This window comes from Phycodurus eques, chromosome 1, assembly GCF_024500275.1.
Source record: "Phycodurus eques isolate BA_2022a chromosome 1, UOR_Pequ_1.1, whole genome shotgun sequence".
In the NCBI taxonomy this organism is placed as follows: domain Eukaryota; kingdom Metazoa; phylum Chordata; class Actinopteri; order Syngnathiformes; family Syngnathidae; genus Phycodurus; species Phycodurus eques.
This window is the reverse complement of record NC_084525.1, coordinates 24865526-24893512: the sequence shown is the minus strand read 5'-3', so window position 1 is coordinate 24893512 and position 27987 is coordinate 24865526. Positions and strand designations below refer to the sequence as shown.

The window sequence follows — 27987 nt, the reverse complement described above, 5'->3', positions numbered from 1 at the left end:
CCGATTGCAGTTTAATTAACAGGTGCTCTACCAATTAAGTTTTTACAAACAGTTCATGTAAAAAAAAAATAATGTTTAATTTGATGAGTAAAAGTCTACAATTCAAACACTTGATAGGACATTTTCCCAACAAAATAAAAATTCCAACTACAACATTGTATAAAATGTGTCCAAAAAAGCTGGGGAGGAGGAAAATCATTAATATACAATATTCTCAACTGTGTATACAACTGTTTGTGTGCGTGTGTGTGTAGGGGGGAGGTCAAAGTAAAGAAGATTTCAACATATACATTAACGACAAGCACAAGAAGGCAGTACCATTTACATGTATCCATGGCTCATTATTGGCATTGAACAGAGCAGGATGAGAGTTTGACTTGGTGTAACTACATCCAAGGGGGAAAATAAATAGCAGGTGCTAAGTGTTGGCCAGAGAGGAGCACTTCTTCTACACGGGGGGAAAAAAACGAGAAGGTGTAACCATTACTTTAGTCTAGGGGGAAAATAATAGTGGACAAAGTGTTTGGCCAGAGGATAGATTTCTTCAATAACAGACAAAAAAAGGAAGAGAGGGGCTGCCACTGCTGGCCGGAAGCCCAGAGTGAAGAGTAGAATAGAAGAGTAGCTGGCAAACGCGATGAACAGTCAATCAGGCGATGCTACGACACTCGGATCATCTGCGCCACCGTGTCGTCGGCTGCCGCCTGTACTGCTTCCTGCTGTTGCTGTCAAGAGAAACATTGGCTATTTATAGCAAGCACATTGGGACAGGAATAGAAACAAGGGCATCAGAATGCGTTGAGGATGATGTTCTAAAATGGAAAATAAAATGAAATCAACAACGCTCGTAAATAAAATGCTCTGGCATTTGTATTGGCCAGGTCGCAGTCACTCACAGTGTGGTGTAGGGCTGAGCAAACATTTGTGCGCAAGGGCCACATCTGATTATTAAAACAGACAGATAGAGCAGTTCATTTTGATGTGCATGTAAAATACTTTCATTCTCATTATAAATGTTCAACTTATAATTTATTGAATGATAATTCCTTCACAAATTATTTAATCAAATAAAAATGTAGGGCTGCAGCTACTCAATATTTTGATAATTTAGTATGGCTGGGCAATTATGAAAAAATAAATGTTCACCATTATTTTGTTTGATATTGAAATCACGATGAATAAACTTAACTTAAAATATAACTTCATAGAACAACCACAAAATAAATGTGTAACAACTAAAATTAATAATATATTAAAAAATAGAAATAAAAAACAAAAAATAAATACAGCCATGGCTAAAAACATTTACACGCCTGGGGTGACTGTACTGTCTATTATATACATTTTGGAAAAAAAACCTCATCTGATTTCATGTCAGACCGTCAGGGGGAAAAAAGCATTTGTGTCTTTCTACAAAGCCATGACTGCAGTTCCTGACTGGCCTTGGCCTCTTGGGGCCAGTGTAGAGTGATGCATGCATGGAGTTGCATATGACAGTAAGCTATAACGAGTAGAAGAAGAAAGTCACAATAAAACTTTATTAAACACGTTTTCTACAGATTCGGAAGAATATATGACCGTGGGTATTGTTATATTGTCTGTCTGGATGTGACGACGGCGTTTGTGTGTAAAAATTCGTTATTTGAAGGTCAATCACTCCCGTGATCTAATGCTAATGTTCACTACCCCGTCAATAGGGTTTTCTATTGACTGATGGCATAAACAGGCTATTTCTGAAACGATGTGTGTCTTGTATTTAAATATCCAATGTGAGTAATTATTTTTGTTGTGCATTTAGTTTTACAGTAAACTCCAACTGGGGTGTCAGTAAACAGCTTAAAGCTCGCTCAGGGAGGGCAGAAGAACATCCGTCACACGCTTGCTACAAGCAACAAAGGGTGCGTTCAGGGTGCATTTACAACGCAGGAACTTACATACACAACCAGCGCCGCGGCACATTAATTGTTTTTCTTCGAATGTTTTTATGATCTTGAGAACCCAAAATCGAAATTAAGGTTAAATTTCAATGAATCCCCCAGCCCTATCTTTGGAATACTAAATGTTCCAAAGATTATTCCATCAATTAATTGAGTCATCGGATGATTTTCCATCATTAAACACAATAAAGTGCAAGTGACGTGCAGATATGTTTGTCCATTTGGGGTCACCATCCTCACGTCCTACTGTAGCATGATGTGACTGAGTGTGAATAGGTTTAAAAGGTGGGGCCTGGCTTGGTGAGTGACGTGGGTGTCAGTGAATTACAGTATAGCGTTCACTGGCTGTTCTGCCTGTTGATTGACTCGGTTTGAGTCGCAGCTCATGTATGGATTTTTTTTTAATTACGATATGGATTTCTTAGAGTTATAAAATTATTTATTTTACTAAAATTGTAATAATTTACAATAAATAAACTAATAATTCCACAAGATAAATGGATACAGCATAAATTAAAAAATAATTTGATTAACCGATTTGAAGAAAAATATCTGAATTAATGCAAACCTCCATTGTGGAGTTGGTCCCAGTTATGTATAAAATGTTTGATTGTGTGTGTTTGAGTAAGATGGGACAACATAATGGCTAGCATGCTAGCTACAGTATGTCAGCTCTACAGCATGATATCCATTTCAGCATTAAAAAAAAAAAAAAACATATGTGCCACAAAACCAAGCAACAGAAAGGTCAATTAATAAAACAGTCCCTCAATGATCATGTTAACTATGTCTGAATTTCCACCACGTCTCTTTTTGCACCAACTTACCTATTGAAATGTAAATTACAGCTGATGTGCTGTCTCCCTTGAAAGCAATTTAGCTCACGTAACATCTTTTCAACTGACACATCACACAATAAAACTACGGCGGTAGAGAAAACAGGGCTCAAGTCATCATTCAATCGCTCTGACTTGCTCAAATGACATAGGGTTTGTTTACGCATAGTGAAATCAGAGAGTGCTCTGTCTATTGCCATCCAGAAGTACGTTGTATCGTCATTGTGAAAAGGTCTATTGTAGGTGTCCTGCAATTGACCGGCATCCAATCAAAAGCGCAGTTTGCATTGCAGCTACAGTCAACCAAAATTGACCCCAGCTTTGGTGGTACAGAAAACAAAAGGCGAGATGGACCGATGTGCTTTTACCTGTGCCAACACCAACGCCATTTCTTCCTTTTCCTTGGGTGAGAAGAAACGCCCTCCATCGCCTCGCTTACGCTGCATAGCGTGACGGTGGCGAGACTCGTGAAGGTATTTCTGCCAGAGTGAAAATGAGCGTTTGTATTGGATTTATTGACTGACCCCGTTGAACTACAGTGAGGACAAACGAGCCTTACCCTCCTTTCTTTGGGGATCTTGCCCTCGGCCTCCAGCTTGGCTCGCGCCTGCCGTCGCTTCAGGATGCGGTGGTACTGCTTGGCGTTCACGTAAAGGGGCTCCTCCTCCAGCATCTCTGCACCCGGCAGAGGGATACGTTGCATTGTGGGGACTGCGCCGCCTCCCGGCACCATCTGATCCGGAACAAACCGTGCATAAAACCAACCAGCAACAAACAAGCTAACAAACTAACTAAGTGTTAGCATTCTGTAAAAACCGTCCTTCGGTACTGCTATAAGCAGCAGGTGTAATGATCCAAATGTTTACGATGATGATTATCAGAGTGGAGTGGTACGCGGGCTCCCTTTCGTGGGCATGAAAGAATCACTGCCTAAGTACAGTTCAGTTGTATTTACCTTTTAAATTCAAACAGTACTATTTAATTAATGTTTGTGCAACATTTATATTGAATCATTAAGTATAGTATATTGAATTTAACTATATTTAAGCACAGTCAGTGTTGATGCTCAAACTATGCATTATGTAACAAAAGTGGCTTATAATAATATTAAACATACTTAGAAATAAAACCTCTCTCTGCAACCAGAAAGACTGTGAACAAGAGTAATATTTATAATATGATTTTTTGTAAAAACAAACAATGTGTATAATATATCTGTATGTTACAAGTTATGCTGTTCAAGCACAGCTGAAGGCCTCGTTATACTCCCGCGCCCGCATTGCACCACGTGAGCGATGCATTGGGCCACGTGGCCCCTATGCGGCACTTGACGCATACATGGCAAAAATTATTCCTGCGCATAGAATGCCGCGGAGATCATATCTCGTGATTGGTCCGTTTTAGTCACATGCTGTGATGACGTACTCAGCGTTCCCCATACCACCTTCGCCACTGCCTTCTTGATCGATTTTGCAGTATAATTAAACGTATCATCTAGGTCCATTTGTTCTAGCAGACGCTGTTCCACGGATGCCATTGTTGTTGCTTTGTTCTGGAAAGGAATGTAAAAACGGCTACCGGAAGTGGCCATAAAATGCAGAGGAAACTCCATCTTTATTAAATTTACTTGCTCTTATTTTGAAATTCACAGCCCTACTTTTATTTAGTAAACGAGAATACACACAGTTGTGCTCATATGTTTGAGTACCCAGGCAGAATTTGTAAGATGGGTACAATTATTACAAGAAAACATGAAGGGCCAGGCGAAACACATTTAATTTTATTTTAATGGGATTGAAATGAAACAAGCATTTCGGAAAAGCATTATCATTAAACAAAACATAACCCTAAAGAAATTAATGATGGTTGTTGTTCAGTCATATTTATAAAAATAAAAATAAATAAATAAATAAATATTTTACAAATTCTGCTAAATTTTGACACATTGACTTGGAGAACCCCTTGGAATTTCCACTTGTACGAGCTCATTAGTGGATATTTTGAACTGAAACTTGTCAGCCAATCTGAGAAATGGTTCCCCAAGTAGCAGACAAAACAAAACGGTAGAGGATATACGTTGTGAAATAATCAAATTATACTATTTTATTATAATTTTAAAGGCATTTTTAACCACATTTTCTTTAGGCGAAATCACACAAAAACGTTCCACTAAGTCAATTATTTAACCCATCCATAAAACTCAATTTTTCTGGAACCCATCAGCTGATTTTTCAAAATTGTTTGTGCGTTGTACTCAGGTTGAAGTGCCAATTCCAACCAGATGCAGCATTTTGACAGAAAAAACAAATCTTGACGCGTTGCTAGTTGTACTACTTGATTTTGTCCCGAAAATACTGTTCGGTTTGTCCCGAAAATACTGTTCGGTTTGTATAATTACAGAGCAAATATAAAAAAATTAAGTAATTAAAAAATATAAATAGACATTAAAGTTGCCTATGATAATGTATGGAAACAGAATGATAATAGTATCATTTTTACACTTTATTTATGAGAAGCATGATTGCATGAAGCAGAAAATAACTATAAAAAAATTCAATTAAAATCAATAATTGGTGCTTTTGAAGCACTGTGACCACACCCTGTGCCCCCAAGCCACGTGTGTGATTACGTGAGGGGGGAAAAAAAAGCAAAAGCAGTAAGATATTGGGTACCTCAACATTGGGTCTTACCATGACCATTCCACCTGCATTCACCATGTTGCCAGAGACGGGCAGGGTGACGGTCACAGTGCCTTGGCTGTTGGTGGTGTTGGTGCTGGCACCTCCTGCCTGTACAATCTGGGCACCTGCCAAGCTGGCGGCGGGAATTGTGATCATTCCTGAGAAACACAGATCCTCCTTTAAGATGACAACTCAAAAGCAGAAGCCAAATACACAATTGAGATTTTCGTATGCATCTATTCTTTATGTTTTTCTATTTACTTGTACCAGTATTTCAAACAAATTTTCACCATTGAAATGAACTGAAATGCCATGAATCTGTTCCAGCCAGTATTTTTGGTTTTAATCAAGAAAAACACCACTGCAACAGATAAAACCAAAATATTAAGAGAATGTAAAGACATTAACTGCTTATATGTGCCCTGCGATTGGCTGGAAATCAGTTCAGGGTGTACCCCAACTCTCACCTGAAGATAGCTGGGATAGGCTCCAGGATGCCCGCGACCCTAGTGAGGATAAGCGGTACATAAAATGGATGATGTCTCAAAAGTATTTTTTTTGTCAAAATGGCTGTCTATTGTCGTACTAGAGCTCCAACTACCGGAGACAAATTCCTTGTGTGTTTTTGACATACTTGGCAAATAAAGAGGATTCTGATTCCGTTTTATTTTCTGTTCGCGAACAGTCTTGGTATGGACGAATGGAAGGCTATCTACGTTGTGCTTCTACTCGCGCTGCGTGTCGATCATTGACTGTGGGCATAACGCTTGGATCTAAACTGAAAACTCGTCTGCTCTGGAACGTAAAAGTGGAAATACGTTCAAGGGACATTCCATGACCATCCACTCACAAATCTAATAGCATTTGTGATTGACGTGGTTAAAAAAAAGTCCATAAATCTTTTTATTTTCGTCAAAAAAAAAGTACTTACAGTATGTATGTTATTTATTGAATTGTAGCGTGTCTTTAATTAAAACAACGAGCGGTTAATATTGGCATAATCACGTCAAAATAGCTCTCTGTGGAGGTGTTCACTTGTTCCGCCTATATCCCTCCAGCCAATCAGATACGACCAGCAGTCGCCACATTATAAACACTGTCGTGGGGCACGTTTCTTTAAAAAAAATAAAATAAAATAAAAAAGTACTCAAAGGGCTAAACAGTCACAATGGCACCAAAGATAAAAAGGGAAACTGATAAAGATCATGTTAGGAAGAGATGAGCAGAAAGAACTGTGCGCTGTGCCACCGTCATTGACTGTGGATCACACAATGCATTGTATCTTTGTTTGTTTTTCCCCCTCTTTGTTAGACTGATAAAAATGAGAAAGGGCTCACTGGTTATATAGCATGACCGAGGCAATACAAAATGATCAAAATAAATGTGCAGCAAATTGGCCAACAGCGCAATTAATCTTTTAAATGACAATGTGACGTCCCACTTTCTGAATTATTATTTTTTTTTAACAGAAAAAAAGTTTGCTTGGATCGGTTTGTTGTGCCACAATCAACCAATTAATTAGAAAAAAAACAGACAAAAGAAAAAACACCGAGAACTAGAATTTCACGTTATTATGGAAAAAGGCTCTTCTTCAATTAGTAGGTATAATTTTCCTTCTCTTTCCCCTCTTTAGTTAGTTAATGAGCAATAAACTGTTATCATAGTTTAGTTTTGGTTATAATAATGTGTTTTCACTTATTTCTAAATTGCACTATTTATTTTTAACCATACACTGATCAAATAAGGCTACGTATAATTTAATTCTGGAACAGATGAATTGCATTTCCATTCATTTCAATGGGATAAATGACCTCAATTTAAGAACATTTTGGGTTACAAACGGGGTCACGGAACCAATGAAGTTTGTAACCAGAGGTTCAACTGTAGATTTTATGTGATCGACCAACACAAAGCAGCACATAATTGTAAAGTGGAACAGAAATGATTCATAGTTTTCAAAATTTGAAGAAAATCAAATTGTGAAAAACATGAATATGGAAAAATTTGAAAAAAAAAATGTGCGCATTTGTATTCAGCCCCCCTACGTCAATACTTTGTAGTGCCACCTTTGGTTACAATTACAGCTGCCGGTCTGAGAGGCGCATGCCTCTACCAGCAACCGCATAGCCAGACACTGACATCTTTGCTGCCTATTCGTTGCAAAATAGTTCAAGTTCAGCCTAATTGGATGGAGAGCGACTGAACAGCAATTTCACAAGTCTTGAAACAGCTGCTCAACAGAATTTAGGTCTGGACTTTAACTGGGCCATTCCAACACATGAATATTCTTTGATCTAAGTAACCCATTCCATTTATGTTTACGGTCTCTGAATCTCCTTCCTAGTCTGAAGTCTTTTGCAGCCTCCAACACGTTTTCTTACAGGATTCCCAAAGTACATTTATTTAGCTCCATCCATCAACTCTGACCAGCTTCCCTGCAGTCCCCGCCAAAGAAAAGCATTTCCACAGCCTGATGTTGCCTCCACCATGTTTTACAGTGATGAGCAGTGTTCACGCTTTGCATTTAGGACAAAAATGCAGCTTTGGTCTCATCTGACACAACCACCTTCTTCCACATGTATGCGGTGTCCTCTTCGTGGCAAATGGGACGTCTCCTGCCTTTCTTTCAACAATGGCTGTCTTCTTGGCACAGATTTGTGGAGTGCACAACTTGTAGCTAGCTGTCTTGTGGACAGATTCTCCCATGTGAGCTCTGGATTTCTCCAGCTCCTACAGAGTGACCATGGACCTCCTGGCAGCCTCTCTGACCAGTGCTCTCCTGCTTGCTTGCTCTGTCAGTTCAGATGGATGGCCATGTCTTGGTAGGGTCTCATTTGTAACATACGTTTTCTATTTTTGGATGATGGATTGACCGGTAATTGGCTGACAACCGGTTCTCGCCCGAAGATAGCTGGGATAGGCTCCCGCACGCCCACGACCCTAGTGAGGATAAGCGGTACAGAAACTGGATAGATGGATTGACCGGTACTCCTTGAGATGTTCAAAGCTTGGGAAATTATATTTTTATAACCTAACCCTACTCTAAACTTCCTTCTCCACAACTTCATCCCTGACCTGTCTGGTGAGTTCCTTCGTCTTCATGATGGTGTTGTTCAGTAATGTTCTCAAACATACTACTGAAGCCTTCACAGAACAGGTATTTATACTGAGAGTAGATTACACACAGGTAGTTACACTAGGAAACAATTTTTTAAAAATTCTATTGAGTTAGGTTTTTATGCTACATAAAACTAAAATTGTGACATGCTGATTCCAAAATTACAGTCAGTTTTTTTCTCCATAGCTTACCCTCCAGATAAGCAAAATTCCACTGATAAGCTGTAGTAAGACTTGCCAGCTGATAATGATTGGACTCATCTACAGCTATGTGGCAACATGTTTGTGGAGTAACAATTGTGACAGTGTGGTGAGGGGTGTGTGCAGCTCCCAATAGTCAGTACTATCAATATCTGCAAACAGAAATCTAGCATAGTAGGAATTAAGAGGATTTGTGCTGGCTTTTCTCTCTTAACCATACTGTTGTAAGTTCTATTCCGTTTTATGCTGTTGTTTTAGTTTTCAGAGCTTGTAACTATTCCATCTCAGTGTTTTATTTACAGACATATACATTTCCTTTGTTCTCACTTTGTTCAAAAACTTGACGTGATAGAGAAAAACTGAGTTCAGTTTTGGCTTCCGCACGCAAAAATTAGTTAAAACAGCGGTCAGGTGATTTCTGAAGGCAATTGATTGCACTGGATTGTATTTAAGGGTATCTGAGTCCAGGGGTGAGGAATAAAAATGCACACCACACTGTTCAGATACATCTCCGCATAAAATTTTGAAAAACGTATATCATTTTCATTCCACTTAACAATTATGAGATACTTTTGTGTTGTTCTATCACATAAAATCTCAACAAAATCCATTGCGGTTAGTGATTGTAAGGTCACAAAATGTGGAAAAAGTTCAAGGGGTATGAATACTTTTACAAGGCACTGTATATTCACCAGAATACACACAACTGCAAAAACTATTGAGTTTTTTGGCATGTTGAAACCCCCAAAGTGGTGATTCATTCATCAAAAGAATAACAATAAATACAGCAATTCCAATCAATTTGACCCAGAACATCACAGGAGGGGTGAAAGTGTGTAATGCACTGTGATTGGCCAGTCAGTGCTATGGGGTGTGGCTTAGTTTACCCTGCTGTAGAACAGTTCCATCTGCATTGACTGGCTGGTAGACGATAGTCTGTCCATCAGCTGTCTGGGCCACTTGTTGGCCCTGCACACTGATCTGCTGACCCTGTGGGAGAAAAGATTTTTTTTTTCTTTTTTTAAATACAGTGGATTAGGTTTTAGGCAGCACAGTGAACTAGTGGTTAGCATGTCTGCCTCACAGATCTACGGTTCGGATCTAGGCTCCGGCCCTCCTGTATGGAGTTCTAATGTTGTCCTCTATTTAAGACTAAGAAATTGTCCATCGATGTGAATGTGAACTGTAAATGCTTTTTTGTCTAACCTGCTCTGACACTGGCTGGCAACTACTCCATTGACTGTTGATATCAGAGGTGGACAAACCTTTTCTTCCAGCGGCCACATACAGAAACATTGAAGAATGCGAGGACCACGTTGACATTCTTCACCTTTAATCTATTTATAATTCTAAAAACAATCCATCAGTGTAAGGGTTGGGGATAATGTTAATTGAATTTGAATTTGAGCGATTCTGGTCCCGATTTCAATTTCTCATTGCGATTCCGGTTCCAAACGATTCTTTTAAGGGGCTGGGTCAAAAAACTTTGCAGGGTGTCCAAATTATGAACATCCATTTTCTTAGCAGCCTGCAGCATGGACTAAAATGAAGATTTGACTCAGGGTTCTTTATAACCAGTATCAATATCAACCCTATGAACTAAAAGGCAATGCGTGTGGAACTAACCCAATTGACTTAATATTCATTAATTAATGTTTCAGCTAAAAGTTAAATATAGCTTTGTTAAAACAGTTATTTCGAATGGTTTTCTCACGTCAAATGTTTTTTATGTGCAAGTTTTAACTTGACTTCCTGTTTTAAGCTTGTAGCCTTTTATTTTGAAGGGTACGCACCAGATCTCAGCATTTTGGCATGAAAAGTAACTTCGCACGACACCGGTGACCGATGAATTGCCCCGCGCGGCCCCTCTGCATAGCTTGCTGCGCACACGGCAAAAATATTTGCTGCACGTCGAACGCCACGGAGATCATCTCTCGTGATTGGTCCGTTTTAGTCACATGCTGTGATGACGTACTCAGCGTGCCCCTTGGTTCTACATACCATCTACGCCACCGCCTTCTCGATCGATTTTGCAGCATAATTAAACGTATCATCTGGTCATCTAGGTCCATTAGTTCTAGCAGACACTGTTCCACGGTCGCTATTGTTCTTGCTTTGTTCCTTGTTATTGAAAGGAAAGTAAAAAAAACGGCTACCGGAAATGGCCAAAAATATCCAGAGGAAACTCCACTCTGTCCTTGCCAATACCAGCTGTAGCGACACCCTCGACTTGGAGGTGAACTGCAGTACATTTTCAAAACTGCGCGCGTGGGTTGGATTGGAGTATAAAGGCAAACGACGTGCCGGATAGCCGCAGTGACGTCCGCGCAGTCGCCGTCCGTGCGAGTATAAAGAAGCCTTAAGTCACAGGTGTCAAACTGGTGGCTCGGGGGCCAGATTCGGCCCACAACATCATTTGATGTGGCCCGCGAAAGCAAATCATGTGTGTCGACTTCATGCTTCTTGTGAAAATACCAAAATTTGTGTCTTCACTTGTATAATGTTGAGATTTTGCAAGCATTTTATGTTACCAATCACCTTTTTGAAATAAATGTAATAATAGTTGAATTTTTTTTTATTGGCTTCTGAATTTAAAACTAGTTATCCATCAATTTGTTGTGTATATGCCATTATATGAGACAATATTTTATATGGGTTCACAGTCATAACGGCCCTCCGAGGGAAGCCATAACTGCAATGTGGCCCGCGACAAAAATGAGTTTGACACCCCTGCCTTAAGTCGTGTCCACTGCATGCGCCACATGCACGGACATGCAATATTATTGACAAAGTGTAATTGGGCTGCTTGGTGATGAAGTGCTGTCTCCACCAGTGAAAATAGAAATAAAATCTTTATGGGCGCTTGGTTTATGTGGGGATGGAGTTGAATGAGACAATGCTAGCTGCGCATAAGCTTGGGGGGAACATCTGCTCTGGAGGGAGTCTCCAATAACACCACAAAAAGTTATATTTTTTGCTAGTGGCTTTTTGGGGAAAACTAGTTGCTGGAGGGGTTAGAAAGGTTATTAAATATAATTAGCAACACCGAGCATCCCTTGCTTTGTTGCCCGGTTGTCACAATAATAAAAGCCAAAATCTATATTAGCCCATCTGTATGGGGATGGGGGGTGAGCAGTGACTCATTAGCATGAGACAGAATCACCTCCTCAAAATGGACCCAAGAATTTCATAACGTTTAAATTGTGAGGGGGGAAAATGTATAATACAGTAATCCCTAGTTTATCGCGGGGATTGTCATCGGCCTCATCAAGGACGGTGACGAGTCTGCATATCGACAGGAAGCGGAGCGGGCTGGAGCTGTGGTGCGGCCGACACAACCTGGAGCTGAACACGCTCAAGACGGTAGAGATGATCGTGGACTTCAGGAGGCATCCTGCGCCACAGCTGCCCCTCACGTTGTCCAGCTGCCTCGTGTCAACCGTCGAGACCTTCAAGTTCCTGGGAATTACAATCTCTCAGGACCTGAAGTGGACGAACAACATCAACTCCGTCCTCAAAAAGGCCCAGCAGAGGATGTACTTCCTGCGGCTTCTGAGAAAGCACGGCCTGCCACCGGAGCTGCTGAGACAGTTCTACACAGCGGTCATCGAATCAGTCCTGTGATCTTCCATCACAGTCTGGTTTGGTGCTGCTACAAAAAAGGACAAACTCCAACTGCAACGGACAATCAAAACTGCTGAAAGGATTGTCGGTACCCCCCTACCCACCATTCAGGACTTGCACGCTGCCAGAACTAAGACGAGGGCGTGCAAAATCCTCTCGGACCGTCTGCACCCCGGTCACCAGCTCTTCCAGCTCCTTCCCTCAGGTAGGCGCTACCGATCAACGCAAACTATAACTAGTAGACATTCCAACAGCTTCTTCCCTCTTGCGATCAACTTCTTAAACACCTAACCTATAATTCCATTACAACAAGCTGGCAATTTTTTGACTTGAGTTCGTTGTCACATTTCTGTGGGGCCAATTATGTGTTACTCGTGCACTCACTGTAGTTGTCTCGCCATGCTGCACTATTTGCATATACTGGCCACTCATGCCAGAGTAGCATCTGCTCCATTTGCACACTGATTGAGGAGTATCTGTAACATTTGCACAACCAACATTGTCCCAGATGATCGCACTACTCGTCACTTTAAACCGCATACACTCCTTGAAGTCTCAGCGCCCTTTGCACAATGGCCATTGCACCGGACTATTGCAATATTAGTCGTTCGAACTGCTCTAAGTGCTAGAGGACTCTGCATCTTTTTGCACAATTGTTTTTTGTCAATGTCTTTATGTCCCCAAAGTGTTCTGTAAATTGACTGTCTGTTGTACTAGAGCGGCTCCAACTACCGGAGACAAATTCCTTGTGTGTTTTGGACATACTTGGCAAATAAAGATGATTCTGATTCTGATTCTGATTACATTCCAAACTATCCCCACAATAGACCAAATCTACGCAGTAGCAACCAATTATCTATTGTATTATTTATAGATATTTTTAAAGCGACATGCATATACTTTGCAAAAGGCACAATGCACTTAAGCTTCTGTGAAATGTTCTTAAACTTTGGACATTCTCTGCCTTTAGCGCACTCTTTCCTTCTGGCTTCTGTCTATTCCAATGTGAGTCAGCAGAAACACAGTGTGGAAAAAATAATCACTGCAAAATCCCATGATATAGAAAATAATCCACAATATTGTAACGGACATACTCTCGCCCGATGGCACTGTGACCCCAAAAAACTCCAGACCAAATGGCATTAACCCGGATTAACTCATCACAATCTTCACTGGACTTGAATGTGATATAATATTTTAAGAACTTTATATGAACGCCACGAGTGACTGTATTTCTGCTAATTTGAATGTCAGATGTCAAATCTGTTGTCTACTGAACCGGATGAAATGTTTCACCCTACACAACACAAATGCCACATTTCCAATATTAGTGTTCTCAACAAGCACATACACTTGAAACATTTGTTACAGGGATTAAAGAGGATGGTCGCGTGACAGTGCAAAGTTGGAAAATCGTCTCGTTATCTTAAATCCAATAATTAATATTTTATTCCACTGGTTAGAGCGTCTGCCTCACAGTTCAGAGGACCGGGGTTCAATCCCCAGCCCCGCCTCTGTGGAGTTTCCATATTCTTCCCATGCCTGCGTGGGTTTTCTCCGGGCACTCCGGTTTCCTCCCACATCCCAAAAACATGCAGGGTAGGTTAATTGACAACTCGAAATTGCCCGTAGATGTGAATGTGAGTGAGAATGGTTGTTTGTTTGTATGTGCCCTGCGATTGGCTGGCAACCAGTTCAAGGTGTACCCTGCCTCCTGCCCGATGATAGCTGGGATAGGCTTCGGCGGGCCCGCGACCCTAGCGAGGAGAAGCGGCTCAGAAAATGGATGGATGGATGGTTTTGAACCAATACCGATAAAAGGCCGAAGCTCCTTTGTCCTGGGTTCTCTCTCTCCCTCGCTTTCTCACTCTCTCGTTGTTCAACCTGCTGAAGGTCTGGCCCAGCCCAGGAGCCCCCACCTCTCACCACGAGATGGTGGAGGCTGGGAGACACCGAACTTCCCTGCCGCGCTGCCAAGCGTGGACCGCAGGAAGCACCTGCCAACTCCCCGAAGCTACCCTTTTGGGTGTGGGGCAGTTTATGGACGAGGCTCCGTTGGGAAGTAATTGCGGTGCGAGTTTTTCCCTGACTGCGTGGCAAGCACTGCCACTGCCAGCGCGCCGGGCCATCCTGCACCTGAAGTGCGTCTTTTCTTCTTTCCTTCCTTTTTCTCCAAACCATCCCTTTTCTTGCCAACCCCCGTAAGGTCGACCCGCCTGCCTGAATTGGTCAACACGCGTAAATCAAATTTGCGGTCTACTAAAAGTACAGATTAGTGCATATTTGGGTTTAAACTAATGAGAACAGGAATCTCAGCTAAATGCATTGTCATCCCATGCTCACTCCCAACCTCACATCACAAGTCAGTTTCCTTTGCCAATGTTCGTCTGTCCTTTGTTTTTGTTTTTTCTCTCTGTATTGTTTCCCTATAGATTCCCCATGTTAGAGCTCATTACATTTTCCATAAAATTCACTACCTGCATTGTTGTGTGTGTTTGGGTTCGAGGAAAAAAAAAAATCTAATCTCTTATCTAATTCATGTAGCAACCTTCAAATTATGGCAACTGAGGATAAAAGGTTTGTCGTCACTTTGTCCTGAAGTTTTATACATCTAAAAAGTGACGTGGTTCCCTTTATTAGATAAAATAGCTTGATTTATAACGCTGTCATTTAAAATTATGCTAAACCGAGAGTAACTCAGGCGTCGGATCCATCTTATTCTTTTCTCCTAAATTAATTACATTTTTATTGAACTCATATATGTTACAATATCAATACGATGAAAAAAACAAAAAAAACAATGCCCTGAACGCACAAAAAGTGAATCGCGATATAGATAAGGAAGACATCTCTCACATCTCCTTTAAACTTTTTTGACCAATATTCAACACCTGATTCTGTCCGGCGGTGATGGCCGTCTGGGGTTGTTGGATGATGATCTGCTGGGCCTGACCCTGCTGACCCTGAAGCTGCAGAGTCTGACCACCTTGCAGCTGGATCTGACCGGGCTGCACCAGTTGGATCTACAAACACACAACACACACAAACACTGCATCAATATCAGTGCACAGAATGCAAACACTCACTATGTGAGTGTCATCGCTCACCTGTTGGAGTCCCTGAGCTCCAGACACGGGAACCTGCATGATGGTCTGACCCTGGCCCCCCGACATGGCCTGCACCATGATGGGCTGCCCGGATGATGTAATGAGCTGCCCGCCGCTCACCTGGACCATCAGAGGCTGCCCCTGCACCTGCATGCGAGGACCAGCACTGTCACAGCAGCTCAGCAAGCTTTACAGCTTTCACATCAAGGATTGACACTCTTGTCTTTTATCCCAAGAATACAGATCTTTGTTATGTACAGTCAACCCTTGCCGATTGGCGTAGTTGCCATAGGTAAACTCACCTACTGACAAATAACTAGGGTTTGCAAAATTCAGGGAATTTTCCAAGCTGGAAATTTTCCATGGGCAATAATGGAAATAAACCAGGAATTTATCAAATTGAAGCTTGGCCCTGGAACACAATTATAGAAGGGGAAAAAACATTTTGGCATGATCCTAACTAAAACAATCAGATTTCATGCAAGTACAGTTGAGAATATTCCTATACCATTCCTCATTCAAATGCACTGCACATCCCTTCAACAAATGTGCAGATTTCTACAATGTAAACTTTTATTTTAAAGTGAGATGCCCTCTTATGTTTGTATTTTTGGATGGGGGGGGGGGGGGGTGCATTTTTGTTCATTTTTGATTGAGTTGGGTCATGGGGGTTGAATAATATCTTAACTTGACATTCATGTTTTTGTTCTATGAAAGACATGTTCAATAATACCGCAGTTTAACTTCCCATGGAAATTTACCAGAAACTATCCTGAAATGTTTGCTATTTGTGGCAGGTCTTGATGCCTAACCTCTGCCAATAGCGAGGGTTGACTGACAAAGACGAGCGATACGGGCTTTACACATGATGAGTACAACAATGAATGTGCACAAGTCAGTGGCAACCAGAGATGAAACACTAGGAAAATTTCACAATAAGTGAGAAGAACGATCACCGTTATCAGTACAACCACCATACTGGAGGGGGGGGGGAGGAGCCAGGGATTTTCTAATTAAGAGAGTTAAACAAGTCAAAAGAGTAGGTACACTTGTCTACAAAGCAATAATGCTGAAAATATTTTCAAAAAAATATCTAAAAGTACAAAAATAAACAACATAAAAATACACAATTAGACAAAAATTGCAGTATTAGAAATTTGAACAGTGAAAATTGGAAACTAAATACAGTGGTACCTTGACTTACAAGTTTGTTTATGGCCGAGCTCCTAACTCAATTTACTCCATCTTCAAAACTGCTTATCCTGGTTAGGGTCGCGGTGCGCTGAAGCCTATCCCGGCTGACTTCGGACAAAAGGCGGACTACATCCTGAACTGGTCGCCAGTCATTTGCAGGGCATACATAGACACGGACAACCATTCGCACTCACATTCATACAGTCACTGAGTGGGAACTGAACCCACACTGCCCGCACCAAAGTCAGGCGGGTGTACCACTACACCATCAGTGACTTCACGTGTTTTTAACAAAGAAAAATTGCACCGTATTGTATAAAAACATAATAAAAGTAAAAATTGTTTTTGTGAAGTATAATTACTGTACATACTGTAGTATACATGTGTTGGATGTGTGCCTTTAAGTGGCAAGGCGTAGTGAGTAACATCAGAATCTGGACATGGGTTGTCACTACAGCTTCTCTTTGCGAGTGGCTGTGGTTCTCTCCTTACCCACATGCAAGGGCATTATCGTACAACGGCACCATTTTCTTTCACTTTACTCCAGTGGTGGCGTAGCTGAAGTTTGCTTGTAACTCAAATTTTGACTCACAAAACAAAGCAAATAAAATATACAAAACCAAAATTTATCAGGCAACGACCTGTAACGCAAAAAACTCCCAGGTTGGGGTACTTGTAAGTCAAGGTACTGTTGTATTAGACAGAAAAAAAAAATTAAAACCACAAAATAGTAAGATATTACAACAAAAATATGAGTGGAAATACAATTATAAAAAAAGACAAAAAATATTAGACAATAAATACTAGGCAAAAGAAATATTAGAAAAAAAAAAAACAAGACAAAAATACAAACATGAGACCAAAAAGAGTTATACTGAACAACAAATACCCAAATATTACACACAAAAAATATAGTTGTACAAAATAGAAAAGTATTGGATAAAAATATTAGAAAACCCACAAAAATGCTAGACAAACAAAATCGCAATATTAGACAGAAAAGAAATCGCAGCTATTAGCTGGAAAATGCAAAAATCTTAAAAGAAATACACAAAATACGCAGAAAATAAATAACAAAAAAATACAAAACCACTGTCTGTCTGAGTTGATTCTTCTTTATCTTCTTTGCAACTTCTTTCTCCGTTTTTTTCCTTTTGACCCATGCAACTACTGCTATTAGAGACGGTAAATACACTAGTCACCATAATTACAATTTTAAACTGTAATAGTCTGAAATATTAGCACAATTTATCAGTAAAACATTTCATTCTTAGCGGCAACATATTCCACTTTTTTTTTTTTAACTTAAAGTTTCTGCTATCTCACAAGTGCATGACAATCGATCCATCCAAGTCACTTCTGAACCAAAACCCTTTGTAGATGTTTTCAACAGCAATAAAAAGCAGTCATGGCACAAAATGACGGCACAGGCGGACGTCGCACGAGACGCTGTGGTGAGTGAGCAGCATGCGGTGACTTCAGACAGCTGGGAGACGCATGCTGCGGGCCAAATGCTTCATGAAAATAAAAGCAATCTGCCCTGATTGTTGCATGCAAACACACATGACTCCAAATTTACTACATGGCATTGTTGGGGGATATTTAGGGTAGCAATTATGTAATGCCAACAGACAAATGTGATCCATCTGATTGAAGTCTCTGACAAAAGCTTTTGCAATACCGACTATTATCAAAACCATTTAAAAATTACTGCACAAAAAACACAACTGTCTCACATCAAAGACTGTCTAGAATTATTAAGGCCACATTCACTAGTGCCACTTACCACTTGAACAAGGAAGGCATTGTGAATGGCAAGAGTTTTGAAAAGTGAGATTGCCTGTTTGTTTCTTCTGTAGGCCTATGTATCCAGTTGTGCTCATATGTTTATATATACCCTGAGAAAGTGTTTTTGCAAAAATGTTATTTTTAATTCAATTTTTCATTAAACTTCAAGGCGTTTCAGAATGGCACAATGATCAATCAAAATATAGCAATGAAGAAAATAATTAGATGGTCCCTGTTTGGTCATTAGTTATATTTTCCCCCAGAATTGCCAGTATTTCACAAATTCTGCCAGGGTATTTAAACGCATTAGCACTACTGCATATTAATATAATTTATTTGGCACAAGGTGCTTTAATTGGTCAAAATGTTAAGTCACGTAACCCAGACCGACACGACAATTCTGATCTTCTGAATTGATTTTCATTCATCAAATGTCAGTTAAATGAAAAGTGTGCTTCGTTGTGAGAAGGAAATTGTGTGTTCTACCAGAAGTACTACTTGTTGTGGAGTCATTTATTACTTCAGCTGACTTTTTCCAGTTACGTAAATAATAGAACCGCTTGCATCTGTGTTTTTCTGTTTAACTGAACATTCTAAATAATAAAAGAAGCATGTACACCATGCAATCCATTTACTTTTTGTTTTTTTAATTAAATTTTTTTAGTATTACCAATTTCAAGGTGACCCAAGTTACGAGTTCTTCGAGATACAAGCCTTCATTCGGGCGATGTGTGCCTTGTGTCACAAGGAATGATTTAAGACCACTAGATTTTGGCCGCAAACTTCGCAACAAGCAGCAGTTTGGCAGATAGTGAGCAATTATTCCAAAAATATGCTAACTGTGTATATTTCAAGCTATTTTTTTGCCTCCACACTTCAAGTTTATTGTAAAACTAAACATAAAAGAAAGAGAGTTACATGTTGCATATTTACGCAACCTACATAACGCTGCCTTACAAAATCTGCTAGCTTAATGCTAAAACACGATTCAAAATGCCACAGATGGGCTAACAAAACTTCCATCGATGTAGCGGTAGTTATAAACTTTTAAACAATTGATATTTAAACACAAATTGCGCAGCAATAAATGCGGACAGGGCATTTAATAATACTCGCAGGCATATATTATTTATACACAAAATGACTAATATTAATGCAGTTTAGTGTTCTTTGTTTCCCACCATCAAATCTGTGTATTATGTGCATGTATTATACGTCACCCTGGTGGCCAAGGCGCACACACCAGAATGAGCAGCACAGTGCCAATTGAATTATCATGGTGCACAAACTGATTACTTCTTTTCATTTGGTTTAATTATATATTATTTGTTTTATATACAACGCAATATTGCAGAATGCAATTTTGCTTAAAAACACATTTTAAAAAATTTACTCCTGTTTTTTAAGGGGCTGGAACAGATTATTGGCATTTCCATTCACTTCAATGGGAAAAGCTGATTTGAGATACAAGTGGTCACGAAATGAATTAAACACAAGTCACTGCATACCCATTCAAATGACTTGAATTTGTTTCCCCATTTCTTGAACATAATGAAAGGAAAAAATTCCAAATTCCATTTTATTTTTTTTTAAATGCCATGTGAGTAAGATCCTGAAGAACAAATATGGAGTCATATACAAGGCTTCCACCACTAACACAGGGCGGCCAAGACACCACTACCTGGAGTGTCTGCACCTGCTGGCCTGAGGCCGTCACCACGGGTGCCTCCGTTTGCAGCTGCACAGCCGTCACTGTGCCCTGCGCCTGTGGGCAAGGCACCACAATGCAACCTCACAAAAATTAAAACAGTGATGGAACGCTCCAAAAAGGTGGACAATCTGGAGTTGGACTCATACGAGACATCACTTCATTTCAAAGGATTAACTGTGTGTGTGTATTTTGCTTTTTATAGTAAACTTATTGTGAAAGGCTGACAATGGTGAAAGACCAATCACCACAGGTTGGGCTGCTATGTTAGCAGTCAAGTGTTTGGTGTGTGTTTGTTGTAACATTTTACATGACATCGTCGGTTTTAGTTTAAACATGTGTGACACAGTTCATCTTTAAAAAAAACATTTATATATGTACACTTAGATCATTAAAGGTATAGAAGTGTTTAAAGACTGTTTTATTGTTTGTTAACACAATAGTTAACTTGTGATTATACTTTATGGGTAGGCAAAATATTTGCACTCTGTTCTTTAATTTGGCCCACTGAGCATTATATTATCAAGAATCCTGAACCATTGTTGAATTGATTTTGCCGTTTTTCCTAAAAGTAATTAATTAAAATGCGTTTATTCATTTTTCATCTTGATTTTATAGGAAATGGATGGATACTTTTTTAAATAACTGACTAATTGATTTATCGTAGGGCGTGCTGGTTAGCATATCTGGGCGACTGGTTAGCATATCTGCCTCACAGTTCTGAGGACCCGGGTTCAAATCCGTCCTCGCCTGTGTGGAGTTTGCATTGTAGTTTAATTGAAGACTCCAAATTTCCCCTAGGTGTGAATGTGTGTGCGAATGGTTGTAATAAAAAGAATGCTGTTATATACCATATTTGGACAACCATAAGGCGCACTTAAAAGTCTTAAATTTTCTCCAAAATGGACAGGGCGCCTTATAATGCAGCACGCCTTATGTGTGCACGGAGTTCCAAAATCTGTAAATATTATTGTGTGACTTTAATGAGCGCTCTGCTTGACTGACTGGGAGCATTTCCTGCCGACAGGCTGCTTTTATAGAGGAAGGCGGACGTAAAGGGGGAAGGGTGCGCGTGACAGCGGTCGCTAAAGACAAGCCCCCAGTAGGTATATAGTTCCGGTATGTGCATCGGTTTGGCTAAGGACTCCCCCGAAAATGGCACCTACGAAGAGACACGCTTACAAAGCACAGTTTAAACTGCAAGCTATCAGTTACGTGGATGAACATGGGAATCGAGCAGCCGCGAGAGAATTCAAGATCAACGAATCCATGGTTCGCAAGTGGAGGATGCAGGAAAACGTCAAGAAGACGAAGCTGAGTTTCCGCGGAAACAAGGCGAGGTGGCCCGAGTTGGTCACCATTCGACTAAGTGCAATAACTCGGAGTTTGACGAAGGAACTCCAACCGCTGGACATCGCTGTAAACAGGGTGTTCAAAGTGAAGTTGTGACCGGCGTGGGAGCCATGGATGACAGATGACGAACACATCTTTACTAAGAGAAGGAGGCAACACCGGCGAGTTACGCCACAATTTGTGAATGGCTTGTGGATGTTTGTTCGAGCTTTCGGACGGCAACGAGACTAACTCGAATCTGGCGTGTTTGATGGAGAACTTGCCCAGCTGTTCATTTTGGATACAGAACATGAGGACTTTGAAAAAATAACGTGAGTACATTGTTAAATATTTCAATAAAGTACAACCGAACTCAGTTTTTCTCCCGCTGCCTTTTTAAAAACATTGTTTTAGCATGCATGCCTGCTACCGTATGTTTTAAGCTAGCGAATGTTTTACCATGCCTGCGCCCAATAATACGGTGCGCCTTATGCATGTGTTACATGCAGAAATACACCCCGTAACTGAGACTGCGCTTTTTAATACGGTGCGCCTTATGGCCGTGAAAATGCGGTAGTTAACAACTAACTCACAATAAACACAACTAACTTGTGGCAGGTCTTGCTGCCTAACCTCCGCCAATAACGAGCAACTAACTAACTCACAACAAACACAACGTTCTCAGAAACTATTTACACAATGGTGCAGGGCATACTGGGAAGTCCTCCAACGCTACGATATCATATCTGTTGCCGTCCACTGATGGCATGCGTTTTGGCGTCTTAGTTTACTAGAGGGCAGATTTTTATTTTTTGTACTGCCACTTCAAAGAGCACATCTTCCCCGTTAATAAAAAAAATATTTCTATCCATCTATATTTTTTAAAATGTCGAGTAAAAGAACACTTTCCAAAGGGAATAACGGAAGTCAACCAGAAGTAGCACAGCACACCAAAAACTAACATGTGGAATACATTAATCAGCCCTAGTTCCATAGGGGAAGTACGTCAACCTACTACCACACTACTTTTATTCCAATATGATATGTAATATCTAATGTTACAAATGTACCGTATATATACAGTACATTTTCACTTCTCACCTGAGAATCATGGCGTCCTCGTGGGCACCACCATTTCAAATCTGTCTGGATGGCCTTCCGGGTCCAGGACTGGACATGTCTATGTGTTACGTCGGCATGGCCCATCACTATGTACTTCCCCCCCCCCCCATATATCTGGCAAATTACCGCTTACTTTCCACTTGGCTACCTTTAAGATGTTTCACTCGGAACTCATTCCTTCTTGTAGTGCTACTCTGCGTTGCTACGTAAGCGAGCTAACTCTTGCCGCTAGCTACCGCAGCTAACTCCTGTAGTTGCCTGCTAGCATCTCTAGACTTGCGACAGGCAGCGAAAAAAAAACAACACCCGGTGGAGTATACACCGACTATTAAACAACGACTTGATTACACCAAAGCCGTGGACTCCGAGTGGAGCATTCAACAACTTTATACCTGCCCAGTCATCGCAGGACACAGCAGACATGGCACCCAGTCGCAACATAGCCAGCAAGACTACCGTAATACTGTATTTAGAAAATCAGAATTGCATCCGCAGATGCACACACAGCAGATTTTGTCTTTGAAAAAAAAAAGACGAATAAAATACAGCATATCAATGGTGCGCCATTTTATATAGGTAGAAGGGCTTTCCAGATTTTGGGGGTCAATTTTGGTGATGCGTATTATACTCGAGAGTGTTTTATGAATAATAAATTACGGAAATTATCCAACCATCCATTTTCTATAATGCATATATCCCCATTAGTGTCACAGGTGAGCTGCAGCCTATCTCAGCTGAATTTGGGCATCCTGGAGTGGTCGCCAGCCATTTGCAGGGTATATACAGATAAACAACCACTCACACTCACGATCAAACCTATGGACAATTTAGAGTTTTTAATGAACCAAAGAAACATGTTTTTGGAATATGGGAGAAAGCTGAAGTACCTGAAGAAACCCCACCCAAGGACGGGGAGAACTTGCAAACTCTACACTGGAAGAAGGGAGTACGGATTCAAACCCACACCTTAACTCTGAGGCGGCTGTGCTAACCACCCGTCCACCATTTCCGCAGGGTTTATGATGGTGACAGTTTGGACTATTACAAATAAAACACAGAAACACTGGTACATTTTGGTGTGACAGTCACAGGGACTGTGGTCTATCTTGGACATAACGGGAAAAAATTATTTGGTTCAATCGTCATGTTGTCAAGTTTGTGTGCTTGGGAGCGTTAAGTGAAAGTTAACTGTTAAAACTCGGGCGCTGGTGGTGGTGCGAGCCTTTCAAGAGACAAGGGTGATTCAGCTCACCTGCTGTTGGATCTGTCCATTGGCAGTCTGCACTACAATCTGCTCTCCAGTCGCCGTGGTGGCAGCCGTGTACTGCTCCATCGCAACTTAGCCAACACACCACACCGTCCTTCTATAGAAACACACATTGGCAGAAAGTTCAAATAGCATTTTACACAGCTATTCACAGGATTATCTGCAGGTTTCATTTTTTTTTCATATTGTATAGTACCCAATGTTAAAACTTTTTAAACCCAATTCTACCAAATGTCACTCAAAGTGACAACAAGGAGTGGGTGACACAACCTCATTATAACCAGTCTTTTAAAATATTGCGCAATCATATACAGCACTGTAAAATAATAATAATAATAAAATTGTAAAAACACCGCAAATAAAGACCAAACAAGCTTGCCAACAAAAAGAATGAATGAAATTACCAATTCATTATTCAGTATTCCATCAAATAGATCTTCTAGTTTGACAATGTTAAATAACAACCACATGTATGACCATAAAATCAGTTTTGATTATCACGCATATATTCAGTATATTTCGAAGTGATGGTTGATAGAAGCTCTCAGGATGGCAACTCTGTACTCTGTGGGTCTTCCTTGACTGGACGGCAGCATCAAATTGTCACAAAGTATCATTCAAAACATCAGCGCTGAAATGCTCAGTTCATATTTTTCCATTTTTGTGCTCAGAAGTGTCTCTGCGTTTTAATCACCTATTTTGTTGTTTTCTTGGCATTGATTTCCTCCTTCATGTCTGCGACTAGATTTCAATCTTTCGGAGTTAACTCTTTGTGCCGCTCATCTCTTAATTTTCTCCCTCAATTCTTCAACAGCATCCCAGTCATCAAATGTGTTGTAATCACCAAATAAACTAAATGAGTAAATCACTCATTATTGTTTTCAATTTGCTCATTTCTGTCCTCAGAGTATTTCATGTTTACTTATCAGAAAATCTGACTGTGTCAACCTTGCCATGCTTGCTCGTTGCTCTACCAGCTAAGGATGCTACGCATTCATTTGGAACAATGTAATGATGCTTTCACAGGAACCACCGGTACTTGAGATGTTCGAAGGGTGTACATTATCATCTGATAATGTACACTGATACAATTTTCTGAGCCAATCAGAATTGAGTATTTACGAATGGTATAATATACTATATACCGTGTGCTCTCACATAAACATTGTAGCTGCACTCCCATCCATCCATCCATCCATCCATCCATCCATTTTCTGAGCCGCTTCTCCTCAGTAGGGTCGCGGGCGTGCTGGAGCCTATCCCAGCTATCATCGGGCAGGAGGCGGGGTACACCCTGAACTGGTTGCCAGCCAATCACAGGGCACATAGAAACAAACAACCATTCGCACTCAAATTCACACCTACGGGCAATTTCGAGTCTCCAATTAATGCATGTTTTTGGGATGTGGGAGGAAACCGGAGTGCCTAGAGATAACCCACGCAGGCACGGGGAGAACATGCAAACTCCACACAGGCGGGGCCGGGGATTGAACCCATGTCCTCAGAACTGTGAGGCTGACGCTCTGACCAGTCGACCACCGTAGCTGCACTCCCAAGCCTCTTAAAATAAATAAATAAAATAAACAGACAGATCGATTTTTTAAATGATATTCAAACGTTTTGTTTGCGAAAATAGAGCTGTTGTAACAGCATTGGAAACGTAAATATTTTTCCATACAATAGTTTCTATTTTCCATACTTTCCATACTTGTGTAGGGAACCATGAAATAATTGTTTTAAATGAAAATATTGGTGTTTGCAATTTGGGAGTTATTTAATCAGTAGTTTATTAAAAAAAAAATCATTTTACTCAAACATACAACTATAAATGGCAAAATCAGAGAAACTGATAATTTTGCAGTGGTCTCTTGATTTTTGCCAGAGTTGTAGGTATATGAATATATACAGTGTATTAAAATATGTATTATCTTTTTACAGTCATTAATTTTAATCATAGCGATGCAAAATAAAATGAAATATGATTAAAAAAAAAAAAAATGACAACAAAATAAATTAGTAAAAATATGTTTTTTTCAAAAAATGAAAATTACAAAAGTGAGTAAAAAATATGAAAAGACCACAGCACTTACAGGTTAAACCATAGTACTAGAGTACATAGTACTAGTAAACTACTGTACGATGACTCTACACTCAAGAACATAAAACATTGAAATTACTTTATTGTCAATGTGTGATTTCCAGACCTTTGAACGTCAGATTTAAGTTGTTTTTTTAGCATAATTAGGCAAAGCAAAAAAATATTAATATGTTTACCAATAGCCTATTGCAGTGATTGGAACCACTACCACCAGTCCTACACAGGCTCCCTCTAGTGGTACAAGAATTAATTCCTGCCCGAGTACAGTTCAGTTGTATTTAACTTTTAAGATTAATACATTTGCATTTAATCTTTAAGTAATGTTTGTTTTAAAGCTTTTATTTAAGTAAAATTTTTTAGTAAAATATATGTGCAATATATTTTAATGGAATCATTACTTTTTCCTAAAATTCTTACATTTTTGCTTAGAACATTTTTACTTCTTTCCTGTAAAATTATAACATATTTTACTTTATTCTCATAAATTACAATTTGTGTTTTTCATGTGAAAAGAACTAATGTTGTTCAATATAGATTTTTTTTTCTCATCATAAAATTTGCCAATATTTCTTGTAGTATTCCATCTTTAGTCTCGGATTTTTTTTTTTTTTTTTTTTTTAAATGTCGTAATATCCATCCAGGCGGCACGGTGGCCGACTGGTTAGAGCGTCAGCCTCACAGTTCTGAGGACCCGGGTTCAATCCCCGGCCCCGACTGTGTGGAGTTTGCATGTTCTCCCCGTGCCTGCGTGGGTTTCCTCCCACATCCCAAAAACATGCATTAATTGGAGACTCTAAATTGCCTGTAGGCATGACTGTGAGTGCGAATGGTTGTCTGTTTGTATGTGCCCTGCGATTGGCTGGCAACCAGTTCAGGGTGTACCCCGCCTCCTGCCCGATGACAGCTGGGATAGGCTCCAGCGTGCCCGTGACCCTAGTGAGGATAAGCGGCTCAGAAGATGGATGGCTCAGAAAATGGATGGATAATATCCATCCATCTTCTGAGCCGCTGAAGGGTCGCAGGAGTGCTGGAGCCTATCCCAGCTATCTTCGGGCAGGAGGCGTAAATATTTCAACTTATTTCTGTAAACCTAAGGGTGTTGTTTTCCACATAATATCACAACTTTGTCATATAATATTTTTCTCATAACACTATGATTGTGCAACTTTATATTTTTCAAAATGTGGACTTTATTCTTGGAAATATACCTTGTTATATTACAACTTCAGGAATACAACCTCTATCTCGTTTAAAAAAAAAAAAAAATTATAGGACTACTACGCTCCTGTATTTCAATGTTCTTCATTACAGTGGTACATGGAGAGCCAATAATTTTTTGGGGTGGTACAAGGTGGAAAAGGTTTGCGAACTGCTTGGCTTATTGAATCATTCAGCACCACTTCATTGTCAATATCTAAACGTTGCATTGTAAAAATGATCAACTTCGAGGCAAAGGTAGACACGGAATGTTGTTTTGATAAGCGAGGCCACATGGCGCCTTAGCGAATTCAAACGAGGAGAAGGGGGGGGGCGCAACTAGTTCTAATGTTGGCGCCACGTTAAGAAGCAATTTGAAGCAATTTGCTCCCGACAGAGGCAATAAATCACTCCCAATAGTCCGCAATATTTGGCTCGAAACCGTTCAAGGGTGAGGAGTGTGGCCATTTCCTAGTGTTCGTTCCTTTGTTTGTCTGAGCGTGTAAGCTAGGCAGCTAGCTCGCCCAAGGAACGAGACAAATTTGGGGAGCAGGCCCCAAGCGAGAAGGGCCAGCCTCATTCGATTTTGGTCCACATTGCCGAGTTTAGTCATTTGGTTGGTCCGCGACAAACCAATCCGTGTTGACAGGCTGCTACCCAATGCCTTCAATCGGCTCTCCCTTACCGTGTAGTCGCCGCTGTCCGGTTTCCCTCTGATTGGCTCCAGTACAGCTCGCGAAAGCCCAATCAACTAAGTGAGCGAGAGGACAAAATGGCC

At 40.3% G+C, this 27987-nt stretch overlaps 1 protein-coding gene across 2 annotated transcripts; it reads right to left on the bottom strand.

Moving 5' to 3' along the window:
* Positions 1-4: 4 nt before the first annotated feature.
* nfyal (nuclear transcription factor Y, alpha, like) lies at positions 5-27986 on the bottom strand. Of its 2 annotated transcripts, none has more exons than XM_061684846.1 (9): positions 27895-27986; positions 23900-24011; positions 15504-15650; positions 15288-15419; positions 9660-9762; positions 5446-5612; positions 3333-3506; positions 3142-3252; positions 5-725 (listed from the first exon to the last, which is right to left on the bottom strand). In XM_061684846.1, the coding sequence occupies exons 2-9, from the start codon at positions 23978-23980 to the stop codon at positions 660-662; spliced, it is 981 nt and encodes a 326-aa protein (XP_061540830.1). In that variant the 5' UTR covers positions 23981-24011; positions 27895-27986; the 3' UTR covers positions 5-659. The 2 variants fall into 2 exon arrangements, with proteins under 2 accessions (XP_061540830.1, XP_061540840.1); XM_061684856.1 differs by having other exon boundaries at positions 5464-5612.
* Position 27987: the final 1 nt, after the last annotated feature.